The sequence below is a fragment of the Sorex araneus genome, chromosome 5 (genome assembly GCF_027595985.1).
Source record: "Sorex araneus isolate mSorAra2 chromosome 5, mSorAra2.pri, whole genome shotgun sequence".
Classification (NCBI taxonomy): Eukaryota; Metazoa; Chordata; class Mammalia; order Eulipotyphla; family Soricidae; genus Sorex; species Sorex araneus.
Genome location: NC_073306.1, coordinates 214,001,925 through 214,015,027, shown reverse-complemented (window position 1 = coordinate 214,015,027; position 13,103 = coordinate 214,001,925). Strand labels below are relative to the sequence as shown.

At 43.0% G+C, this 13,103-nt stretch overlaps 1 protein-coding gene across 4 annotated transcripts in view; it reads right to left on the bottom strand.

The window, feature by feature from the left end:
• GRID2 (glutamate ionotropic receptor delta type subunit 2) overlaps window positions 1-13,103 on the bottom strand; it is a 1,314,711-nt gene that overhangs the window by 150,365 nt on the left and 1,151,243 nt on the right. For all 4 annotated transcript variants that reach the window (XM_055138199.1, XM_055138197.1, XM_055138198.1 and 1 more), the window contains one exon: window positions 7,741-7,907. In XM_055138199.1, coding sequence (XP_054994174.1) covers window positions 7,741-7,907 — 167 coding nt within the window. The remainder of the gene's footprint in view (window positions 1-7,740; window positions 7,908-13,103) is intronic.

Genomic DNA, 13,103 nt, shown 5'->3' with positions numbered 1-13,103 from the left:
AGAAGGTAGCAAAAGACCAACAAAGGAAACCAGCGCCAGCAGAAGGAAGGAAATAACAAAACTTAGAGTAGAAATCAATGAACTAAAAGAGAAGCATTTCTAAGACGATCAATGAAGCCAATACCTGGCTCTCTGCCAGAATAAGGAAGATGGACAAACCATTAGCTGGACTCACAGAGGGAGAAGACGCTAATAAACAGAATCAGGGATGAAAGGGCAGACACCAAAGCATTGAGTTGGTTGAGGGTGTGGTGTTGGAGCACTGTCTGCAGGAGACCCTATTGCTAACAGTATTACAAAGCAGTGGAGTCAACACTTGACCACGAATCCTTCTCCAGGAATGACCTACCCAGTTCAGTATCCAGTCTGGGTTTGAGTCCAGCCCTATTAGTCCAAGGTAAGCCATTTTTTTGTTTGTTTTGGTATCAAGAGATGTTGTATCAAGAGATGTGCATCTCCACCATCCAGGGTGGCATATCTTTTTCTCCCGGGAGGGAGCATAACACGACACTTGCCATAACCAGTCATCAGACCCCGAGCCAGGCTGTTTCACTTGGGGCGGCCTGGAGGGGTCGGGTGGGGCCCATCCCTGCCTCTAGGGACCTGTCCCTATAGCCAAAAATCTCCAGAATTCAACAGCCACCAGGCTCACAGCCACTCTCCACATGCTTGGGCCGAGGTTCACCCGCAAGTGACCCTATTCCCGGACATCTCATACCTCACACCAGCAAGCCTCCATACCACACTGGGCGGGGTTCAAGGCAGGAGACAACCAATCTCAGAGGGAAATAGTTTTATATTTTTACACATATATATATTCATGCACAAATAAGCACACAAGGCTCAGCCTTTAACAACAAGTTTGCGTTTTCTTATAGAAGGGCTCAGTGGTCTGTGGGTGAAATACAACCATCTTCACACTCTTTCCTGTAAGGAAACTTTTTTTGTACCATTTTCAGCGTTTTTTCATAACAAACAATACAAAATAAATTATTTTGGTTCTGCTTTGGGGCAGGAGTTGGGGTTTGAACATCCGAAATATGGTGGTGGGAAGGTGGAATGTTGGTGGCATTGGTGTTTGAATATTACATGTGATCAAATATTGTGAACTACTTTATAGAATTAAAAAAAGAAAAGAAAAGATGTGCATCAAGAGATGTGGATGATGACAGAGAAGTGGATCTGAAGATGTGGCGTATATACGAAGTGGAAAACACAGACATGTAGGGATTGATGACATCATGCAGATCCCTGCAACGTGCATGGACCTGGCGGATATTATGTTAGATGAGCCAGAAGGAGGACAAATAAAGGTGACCTCACGTGCATGGGGCATGGAGAATAACTGGATGAGGGAGTGAGGTGTGGTAAGAGCAGATGCCCGAATCACCCTCCACCTCCGGCACAGGGAGGAGAGGCAGAGAAGGGAAGAACCTGAAGAGGGAAAGAAGAAAGCCAGGATGCAATGAGGGTCTGTGCCCGTCGGGGCTGTAAGGGACTGGCACAGCTGAGTACCTGGACACAGAGTCAGCAGCAGGAAGGACTTGTGATGCAAAGTCCAACAAACTGAGAACTAGGGCAGGCTGGGGGCTGGCGGGTTTGGGGGGTGAGGGGAGAGAGCCTGGGAGACACGGGGGGGGGGGTGGGATTGATGCTGCAACATAGTTTGTCTAAAACCCAGATATGAATATTTTGTAGATCATGAAAATCACAGGCATTAACGTAATTTAAAAAGTCATAACAAAAAAAGAAAAATGATCAGAAATGACTGAATCCTAGAAGGGGTGCAGAAAAAAGTTACATGATGATGCTAAGGAAACTCCGATCCTTCTAAAATAACTCCATATGCTTATTGTGTCATCAAACAGAGAAGATTAAAGGATACAAAGGAATATTTAGACTTGTTGTATGCATATGTAAAGATAAGATCGACAATAAATGTTTTGTTTTCTCAAAAAAAATGTCTGACCTCTGGACATCTTTAATTAATTTTAATATTCTATTCTGTGTGGTATCCAACTCTTTAAATGTCTCAAAAATGTAATTGATGCAATAAAAATAATAATTATACACACTTAAAAGAAAATTCTTTATACTCCCTGTTTGATGTGCATAGATCTTATATTTCCAACTAGACCTCAAATATCTTTTATTTTTTTTTGCTATTGGGTCACACCTGGCGTTGCACAGGGGTTACTCCTGGCTCTGCACTCAGGAATTACTCCTGGCGGTGCTCAGGGGACCATATGGGATGCTGGGAATTGAACCCGAGTTGGCCGCGTGCAAGGCAAACGCCCTACCCGCTGTGCTGTCGCTCCAGCCCCTAGACCTCAAATATCTTTTAGTAGTTGATTTCTCATATAAAAATTTATTTTCCAGTTTGTTCTCCTTGGAATCTAGTTGTTAAAAACGTGCTTTGATTGATAATGATTACTGGTATCTTAATATTTTGCTTTCTAGTATACATGGACTTCACCTTTGTCTTACTCTTAGAGGCCTGTTGGGACGGGAGGGTCTGTGGCCGGCTTGTTCCATTCTCAGTGACCGGTCCCCCTTCTCTGTGGAGACACATCCCAGCGACTTTGGCCTGGACCCCGAGAGTTTTGTTGTGTCTTTGGGCAGATTTGCTGTCTGCTGTGCCCAATGCTGACGGTCACAAGAAGTTCCACAGCTTCTCCTGGCTCCGTTCCCGACTCGGCTGAGCCATGGAGGCAGAATGTGTGTGCCGGGGCGGCTCAGCCCTGGAGTGAGAAGCGCAGAGAGCGGGAGTGGACCGGGGGCTCAACAGGCCTTAATGATCAGCCTGCAGCAGCTCTTGGTTCTTTACGAAGGACGTTTAGCCCGGGATTCCGGGTTCCCAAGCGGCGAGACGAACAGAAACACTAGCTCGATAATGAAAAAGCAGCAGGAGTTTCATTCCAGTGCACGGGGTCAACTATCTCACCCACAGGGTGGTCTCTCGATAGCGACCCCGACTTCAGGCAGCAAGCCGTTTATTTAGGGTTTGACATAGAAGCAGCTCAGGCCTTACTGTTTCAGAAACAACCTTACTCTGTTACCAAGCAAAGGTGTTTTGGCAAGTGTCTGGGGTAACAGTGGTCAGGCAACAGCTAAACAACAGTTTCCAGTAACAGTGCATGGTTACCCAGGCTACGCATTCATTCTGTAGGGTTAATGAAAGGCAATTTCTGGGGCACTTGGACCAGGGCAGAGTGATTGACTGAGCCACGTTCCGGGCCCGGGAGCTTCCCCAGGTGGGTTCAGGTCAGCCAGGCACTCATTGTTTCCTTGCCGGGAAACCGAAACTGTTTTAGTTCCCATGACTAAACCTGGGGCCTCGCTGACTTTGCTGATTTCTGCCGCCTGTCATGGCGTCAGTTTTGCCCTTACAAGGAGAAATATCCTTTCCTGAGTCATTGGTACTTTGAGTTGCTCCTGACACAGAAACTTTGACTAATATGTGAACCGAGACCAAATTCAAGCCTTTTACTGACAAGGAAAGGGAACCAGAATTTAGTTGCATGGTCAAAGAATTTTAACAAGAATTTGAACTGCTGACTCCTGTTGGGCCTTTTCTTATCCTAAAATAGGGGGATATGCAATTATGGTAGTTTGAAATTTGGAGATTTAGGACTATCTAGAATTTCTCTCTAGGTCTGACATTAGGCTTTGGATAATGGTAGAAACAGAATATAAAGCAAATGCTCCATCATTGTCCAGAGAGACATACACATACCTTAAAGATATTCTTTCTAGGCACAGCCCAGCTTCTATTAAAATGCAGTGATCTTGTAAATTCCATTTTGGCCCGAGTCTTTCACGTATACACTGTTAACTTAAAGTACACGTTTCAAAAACCTTTACCATTTCTTTTGCATCTATACGTAACTCTTCTCTCTCCCTCTCCCTCCTTCCCTCCCTCCCTCCCTCCCTTCCTCACTCCCTCCCTCTCTCCTTCTCTCCCTTTTCCTCCCTCTGTCTGTCTGTCTCTCCCTCCCTCTCATTGAGGCACTGTGATTTACAGTCACTTATAGTGTTCCGGCATCAATCCCTCCCCCGGTGTCGACATCCCTGCACTGTGTCCTGTTCCTGGTTCCGACCCCCCCCCCCCCCCAGTCTGCTCCTTGACTGGCACAATTTTTTTAAATTTTTTTTATTTTATTCTTTAATTAGTGAATCACCATGAGGGTACAGATACAGAATCACACATTTTAGAACTTGTTTTTCCCTCATACAATGTTCACAAACACATCCCTCCACCCGTGCCCATTCTCCACCACCAATAAACCCAGTATCCCTCCCCACCCAATCCCATCTCCCCCCCACCCCACCCTGCCTCTGTGACAGGGTACTCCCTTTTGATCTCTCTCACTCTCCAATTGGGTGTTGTGGTTTGCAATAGGGGTATTGAGTGGCCATTGTGTTCAGTCTCTAGTCTACTTTCAGCACGCATCTCCCTTCCCGAGCGGGATCTCCAACCACATTTTACTTGGTGTTCCCTTCTCTATCTCAGCTGCCTTTTCCCCCAGCAAGTGAGACCAGCTTCCAAGCCATGGAGCCAACCTCCTGGTACGTATTTCTACTATTCTTGGATATTCTTGGATATTAGTCTCATATTCTGTTATTTTATATTCCACAGATGAGTGCAATCTTTCTATGTTTGTCTCTCTTTCTGACCCATTTCACTTAGCACGATACTTTCCATGCTGATCCACTTATATGCAAACTTCATGACCTCATCTTTTCTAACAGCTGCATAGTATTCCATTGTATAGATGTACCAAAGTTTCTTCAACCAGTCATCCGTTCTAGGGCACTCGGGTTTTTTCCAGATTCTGGCTATTGTAAACAGTGCTGCGATGAACATATAAGTGCAGATGTCATCTCGACTATACTTTTTTGCTTCTTTGGGGTTTATTCCCAGTAGTGGTATTGCTGGTTGACTGGCACAATTTGCTCGGCTGCTGTAGTCTGGGTGTCTTGGTCGCTGTAGTTCGACTCTCCTGACTTCAGTGCCATTGGCTCTGTGGGTCAGATACACCCACCTGCCACCCCGCTACCCCGCCAACGTGGCGAAGGCCTCTGCCCCCGTGACCTCCTATCACCTCGTCTCAGCCCACGCCCTGTTCCTGCCCTTCCTTGTCCTTCTCAGCAGCCATTCTTGGATGACAGAGAGTAAAGCTGTGATGTGCGGGTGTGTCTCACTTCTTAAGGAGCCTCTTCCCCCCCCCCCCCAGTGTCACCCTCGTCACCTACACCGTGATAGCACGGAGGTTCGTGTGGGAGTGGGAAGAAGGTGCCAGGTCATCGAATTAACCCAATTACTCACTTTAATCTCACTGGACCGAAAGGTATCGAAATGGATAATGGGTGTCTGGGTGTACATTGTAATCACGAAGGGCACCCCCAGCTGGACAGCTCTCGGTAGCTCCCGGGCCACCGGCCCCGGGAGGCCGCTTCTTGCACCCACACCCCTGCCCAGCTGGCAGCAGGCCGGAGGGTCTCAGCCTCCTCACCCACAGCTCTGGGCCTGGTGAGCCAAGGGAAGCGGAGGAGCCACGTGGCCTCTGGAGAGCGGGGCAGGACCGTCTCAGTGAGGGAGCAAGAGCACCAGCATGGAGCAGCCTGGGCACGAGGGGACAGACAGTGACAGGCACGTCCGTCGCCCCCGGAAGGGAGCATGACTCGAGGCCCCACAGTCATGCCACCAGATCCCGCACCAGGCTGTTTCACTCAGGGCGCCCCAGAGGGGGCCGGGTGAGAGCCCTCCCTGGCCCAAGGGACCCAGCCCCGGCAGCCGACCTCCACGACCCAACTGCCTCCACGCTCCAGGCCGCTTTCGACATGCTTGGGCAGAGCCTCACCCATGAGTGAACTTATTCCTGGACACATCATATCACACACCCTATCCGTCCTCCAAGATTATGGCACCACATTTGACAGGGTTCAAAGTAGGAGGCAACCAATCAGAGGGAATATATATATATATATATATATATATATATATATATATACATATATATATACACATATATATAATATTAACAGATACGTAGATAAAAAGCACACAAGGCTCAATCCTTAACATTAGTGATCATTAGTGATTTCTTGCAGAGTGTCTTGCCCCTGTGCCTGGCTGTCTTCACCAGGGCCCCTCGGAGGGGGTGGGTTGAGTTTCTCTCCCTGCCCCGAGCAGAACCCTCATGGCCAAGGTCCTCTGAAACCCAGCCACAGCCATGCTCAAGGCCCCTCTCCACACGTTTGGACGAGCCAGCAGGGGAACCCAGGTGTGTAGGACCCGGGGCTGAAATCTCCGAGTAAGCCTGCTTGGATTGGGACTGAGCCTCTTCCACCCAGATCCCCCATTTTCCAGTAGCTAGGCAGAAACACCCAGAAACTGCTCCCAGTGTTGTGTAATCCCATCACCGGCCAACATCCAGAGACTATAAAACCAAGCTTCCAGGAGACATCTTATAGCCTAGTTCTTCCTCTGGGAGAACCTGACAAGCAACCGAAAGTTTCCTGCCCACATGGGAGATCCTGGCAAACTCCCTGTGGTGTATTCATATGCCAAAACTGGTAACAATGATGGGTCTCATTCCCCTGACCCTGAAAGAGCCTCCAATGTGACACTGTTGGGAAGGACAAGTAAAGAGAGGCTGCTAAAATCTCAGGGCTAGGATGAATGGAGACATTACTGAGACTACTTGAGAAAATCAATGACCAATGGGATGATGATGATGATGATAATGATGATGATGATGATGAGTGATTTTTTATAGAAGGTCTTAATGGTCCCAGGGTGAAATATAAAAATCTCCACACTCTTTGCTCTAAGGTTACTTTTTTGGAGCATTTTCAGTGGTTTTTCATAACAAACAATACAAAATATATTATTTCAGTTCTGCTTTGGGGCAGGGATTGGGTTTGGGGATGGGAAAACCTGAAATAAAGTGGTGGGAAGGTGTCATGGTGGTGGGATTGGTGTTTGAATAGTAAATGTAATCAAACATCGTGAACTACTTTGTAAAATTAAAAAAAAATAAAAAAAGAAGCAGCAACAGAGCAGCGTGGACGTGGGGTACAGAGCAGCAACAGGGCAGCATGGACGTGAAGCGGGCGTGTCCAGGAACCAGCGTGGAACTGGCAGAGAGTCAGAGCAAGTCTAAGCACACGGCACATGAAGGCCTGGGGGCCAAGCTGCCTTCTCAAAGCCGTTAAATAACTCCAGCCTCGCAGACATTGGAGATTTCTATGCAAACCTTCCAACAATACTCCAAGTCCCATTCCGAAATAAATCCACCTTCATAAGACCAAAGTTCTTCAAACGGGAAACATTCCTACTGCTGTATCTGTTAGAACTTTAATGTGATTCTAAGGTTTAATTCACATTTTGGTATTTTTCTACGTGGATTAGGTTTGCTGATTTTATGAGACCTTTTGTTCCCAATATTCAGGGACAAACCCATTCAATGATGTCCTCAGGAAATTGTTAACACAGTCTTTTTGTATGTCACCTTTGAGTGTAAAACCAGCTACATGCAGCTTATTTTTCCTTTTGTAGAAAAGCAAGACTTCACTCTGTGCTGTAAGCAGGAAATGATTGTCCCCTCGAGAAGTCACTGATAACCCCATTTTGAGTTGTGCATATTAGTCTTTAGACAAAACAAATGTAACTGGGTAACTGCGAGTTTCTCTTTTATTCCTGTTCTCCTGACTTGGACCATACGAAAATCTTACCTTTGTGAAAAAACATCTCGGTAAGGGCTGCCGTGCTGCAGTGCGATTCCGTATCCCCGGTCGGCTACGGTATTTCCAATGGTGTAAAAAGAGCAATCGGGGTCATTGATCGCCACGTACTCCAGGACAGCTGCGTCCCAAACAAAGGCGTAGTTTCCGAATTTGACCTGAGAAAAGACGGAGAACAGAAGAAAAATAGGATTAAGTTATAAGTTTACGTTGTATATCCAGGATACAAAAATGACACTGGTGAGTTAATTGGGTAGAAAAATCTTCAGTCTATATTTGGAAGTGAATGCTACTGTGGATGAGAACTTGACTTGTGGCTCATTTATAGCTCTACTCTGGAAATGTGATGAAGTTAGAGCATTAGCTATTTCTTCTTTTTATTTTCTTTTGCGTTGGCAGTGCTCAGGATCACTTATGGTAGTTTGTGGGACCATAAGGGGTGTCGGGGGTTGAACCTGGGTCCACTGTGTTGAAGGCTTACACTATGACCTTGACCCAGTGAACTATGTTTTAAAACAACGTTTCTTTTAGTGTACCGAGCCATGAGCAGCAACGTCATCTGGACCATGAAAGAAAGCTGTGACTTTGAGCTGCTGTAAATTTGATAACTTTCATAACCAGAGTCATCTTTAGAGATGCTGGAAGTTCTGATTCTGGGTTTGTCAGCGAAATATTGGCTCCACTGAATTATTAGGCATATAAGCCACATTGCTGACATATAAATAAAGTAAATTTAGAAAATGGTTATTTATAAGTGTAAGGAACCTGTAAAATGAGCAGAGCTAATAATTAAGTCAAATATTTGAGTAACAATTTGACAGCCTTCTACGTCAAAAGCTGGGAGCCTTATAACCCAGGTTGCACCAGACGTGGCTTTCGTAAACAGGGGAAAGATGGTTCTAGAAGGAAGCCCTCTCCAGTGACCAGAAAGGCCAACTATGGTCCTGCTGTGGCCTTAGCAGCAACCCTGAGGACTGGACATCAGATCTATGAAGGCAAAAGACAAGGATGCTTCCCCTGACAATTTTCGTTTAACATAGAACTTTAAATTTTAGCCAGAGCAATTAGATAACACAAATAAATAAAGGCATCCAAATGAAAATAAATTACCTGTTCTTGCACATGACATGACTATATATGAAGAAAATTATAAATACTTAGAACAATTGTTTGAACCAATAAGGAATTCAGTAAAATTGCAGTAATCAAATCAACATATGAGCAATGACATCCCTATATATAGCAAACTATCTGAAAGGAAATGAAAAAAAATCCATTTATAATACAAAAAAAGAATCACAATGAAACACTGAGAAAAAAAATATAATCAAAATGGCAAAACTTTTGTTTTTTTTTTGCTTTTTGAGTCACACCTGGCGATGCACAGGAGTTACTCCTGGCTCTGTACTCAGGAATTACCCCTGACCATGCTCAGGGGACCATATGGGATGCTGGGATTTGAACCCGGGTCGGCCGCGTGCAAGGCAAATGCCCTACCCGCTGTGCTATCTCTCCAGCCCCTTAATGGCAAAACATTTTTATCTTGTAAACTATAAAGTAGTGCTAAAATGAAATTAAAGAAAATGCAAATAAACAAAAATATATCTCATGTTTTTACACAAAAAGTAATATTGTTTAGAATATTCATAGTACCCAAAGTGAAAGACAGATTCCACACAATTGCTAAGAAAACTCCAATGACAATTCCTTATGTAAATGGATAGCGTAATGTTAAAATTCATAGGCAATTCCAAATGACAAAAAACAACTAAAGAAATTTTGAGGAAGAAGAAAATACGAAAGGTATTGAAGGCATCATGCTTTGTATGCTGTAAGATAATAGTAAGAGAATATGTAACACAAATTTAGTGATCAAGTCAGCCATAAAGATAATAAATCTTGTCACGTGATGAAAATGAATGAAGTTTGAGGATATCAGATGAAGTGAATTAAGAGAAAAAGAAATACTATATGACTTTTACTTACGTAGGGAATATGAAGAAACAAGACAAGAGGACAAACAAAAAGAAACTTAGGTGTGGACAACAGATTGGAGACCACCAGAGAGGGCGGTGAAGGAGGAAAGAGGTGGTGAAAAGCTCCAAAGGGTCACAGCTTGTTGGTGGAGGGAGAACAAAGTAGTGCATGCGGACAGACACATAATACTGTGTGTTTGGGGCAGATACTTTTATGAACCATTGCAAACCCAATACAAGTTACATAAAAGCAATATGAGAAAGGCATAAGGACAAATACACAGACCAGTGGAACGGAATATAGATCCTACAAGTAAGTCTGTACATTTTGGGTCAACTAATCTTGAAAGGAGCCACAGCGGGGAGAGGATAATCTTTTTAACAAATAATGTTGGGAAAACTAGATCTCCGCATATGGAAGAATGGTTATCCTTGATTATGCTGTATAAAAATCAACCTATAATGGATTAAAGCTAAAGCAAAGGACTTAAACACAGAAAAAATCCTAGAAGAATGTATAGGGGAAAGCAGCTTGTTACTGACCTGGATAAAACATTTTGGATTATGACCAAAAAAAAAAATCACAGACAACAAAAGGAAAATAGACTAATGAGAATGTGTCCAACTAAAAAGCTCCTGCATGAAAAGTGAATAAGAGTGAAAAAGGAAGCTACAAAGCCTAAGCATTGTAAGCCATGTCTCAGGTAAGGACTTACTATAAAATATGTAAGAAACCCTCCAATTTAATACCAAACAACAACAACAAGATTAAAAATGATGGGGATGGAGAGTGCAGTGGTTTGGGAGCTTGTACCGCCGGCCTGGGTTCAATCTCCTGAACGCATCACATGGTTCCCTAGCACCTCCACAAGTGAATCTGAGCTCAGGGCCAGAGCACAGCCACGTATAGCCCCCAAATTAAAAACACCCCCCCCCCAAAACGGGACTGGTAATTTCTTAAAAGAAAACATCTGATATGCCCAACATACATGAAAAGTGACATTAACATCACTAAAAATGAGGGAAATGCAAATCAAAGCTAAAATAATAAATCACCTCACACTTGTCCTATTACCGACTGTCAAAAAGATCTAAAGGTTTGCAAGGATGTAGAGAATAGGGAACCCATGGATAGGGAAATAAACTGGCTTGATAGTCACAGGCATTCTTCAATACAAGAGAAATAAAACTATTATATGGTCCAATAATTCCACTTTGGGGTTCATATCCAAAAGAAAAGAAATAAATGTTCTTAAGGAGGCACCAACTCTCTTACAGCATCATTCACGACAGCCCAGGTAAGAAAACAACCATAACATCCATTGACAGATGACTAGGTAAGTAAAATACACAATGAAATATAAAAGGGACCTAAAGGAAGCTAAAAGGCCATATGCAGTATCAGAGGTGGACCACAGTCATTATGCTTAGGGAGCACGGGGTAAGATTCAACGCTCGCTGGTTCTGTTGTTCTGTGCGTAAGCTCAGTTAGCCATGCTCCTAGGTCGGAGTACGGAGGAGTTGAAAGGTGACAGCAATGGGAAGTGTTGGTCAAGGGCTAAATAAAAGATGCTAGATAGATAAATAGCACAGTGGATAGGGCATTTGCCTTGCACGTGGCTGAACCGGGTTCGATTCCTCCACCCCTCTTGGAGAGCCCGGCAAGCTACCGAGAGTATCCCGCGTGCACGGCAGAGCCTGGCAAGCTACCCGTGAGGTTTTCAATATGCCAAAAACAGTAACAACAAGTCTCACAATGGAGAAATCGATGAGCAATGGGACTACAGTGCAACAGTGAATGTATGCTAATCTATAGTTCACAGTAAAGGCACACTGTGTCCTTAAAAATTGTTTAAAGGGTGATTTTACACATTGGATGGGATTTAAAATAGGAGGCAACTAACCTTAGAGGAAAATATTATAATTTTTCGGTTCTGCTTTGGGGCAGGACTGGGGTTGGGATGGAAACACCCAAAAAATGGTGGTGGGAAGGTATAATGGTGGTGAGATTGGTGTTTGAATATTAAATGTAATCAAATAATGTGAACTTCTTTATAAAATAAAAAATTTAACAAAAGGGTGATTTTAAGTATTTTAAGTACTTTCAAAGTATCTGAGGTGGGTGAAGTATATTTTAATTAGCCTATTCAAATGATCATTTTCCAAAGTATGCAAAGCCTCAAACTAAATTACTGCCTTAAATATATACTTATTATTGACAACTATGGGTTGGAGCTATAGCACAGCAGGTAGTGCGTTTGCATTCCACACGGCCGACCCGGGTTCGATTCCTACCCCCCTCTCGGAGGTATCTCGCCCGAGAGTATCTCGATCACACCGCAGAGCCTGGCAAGCTCCCCGTGGCATATTTAATATGCCCAAAACAGTAACAACAAGTCTCACAATGGAGATGTTATTGGTGCCTGCTTGAGCAAACCGATAAGCAACAGGATGACAGTGACAGTGACAGTGATACTTAAGGTTAGAAAAATAAAAAAAAGTTGGAAAATAGAAATAAACACTTAGAAATATGTTATAAAGAACTTCATGCATAATTATATGGAAATAATATTTATATATCAAAAGCTTATCATTTCCTGCAAGACGAGAAATCGCTAAATTTTCACAACAATAAACAAAACCTTTTCTAGCCCAGAGAAATAACTAATATCACCTCAGTATTAAAATATGAGAAAAGTTCAACTATTTCTGCATTGTTCTCCAAAAGTATTAGGAAAATGACTTTAATAGTATATTAAAAGAATACCATGGCATTTTAAAACAGAAAACCAATGCTAGTTCAATATTAGTATTGCTGCTAAGATAACATATCTTTTAAATAATGAGAAAAAATAATCTTTTAATAGATAGAAAGACACTAGAAAAACTAAAAGTGATTTTCTATATAAAAAGGTAGGAATAAAATGTTCTTTCTTCGTATGATATAAACCAAGGAGCACGTGCATAAGAAATTGAAACATCAAATGGCATTATCATCAAAGTTAGGAAAATGGTACCTGATCTTACTCTCTAAATAAAACATAATTGTCATCACTTTAGCTTATGCAATAAATCTGATTTCAGGCTTTTTAGGATAGAGTGATTATTTGAGAACGTACCTATAAAACCCAGAAGAACCAGAGAAAAGTTTCTATGCCCTCTACAAATTGTTTGTACGTGGAAATGTGAAAATTACTTGTTCTTACATTAAATGCCAATATAAATTACTCATACTTTGAATAGAAACATTCATTTGCACTAAAAATAACTTGAAGTAAATTTAACAAATAATAACGAAATCTTCAACATTTTACTTAAGGAGACTTGAATTTGTTTCTAGAAAGAATAAAACACTTTTCTAAATAACGTCAGCTTGAT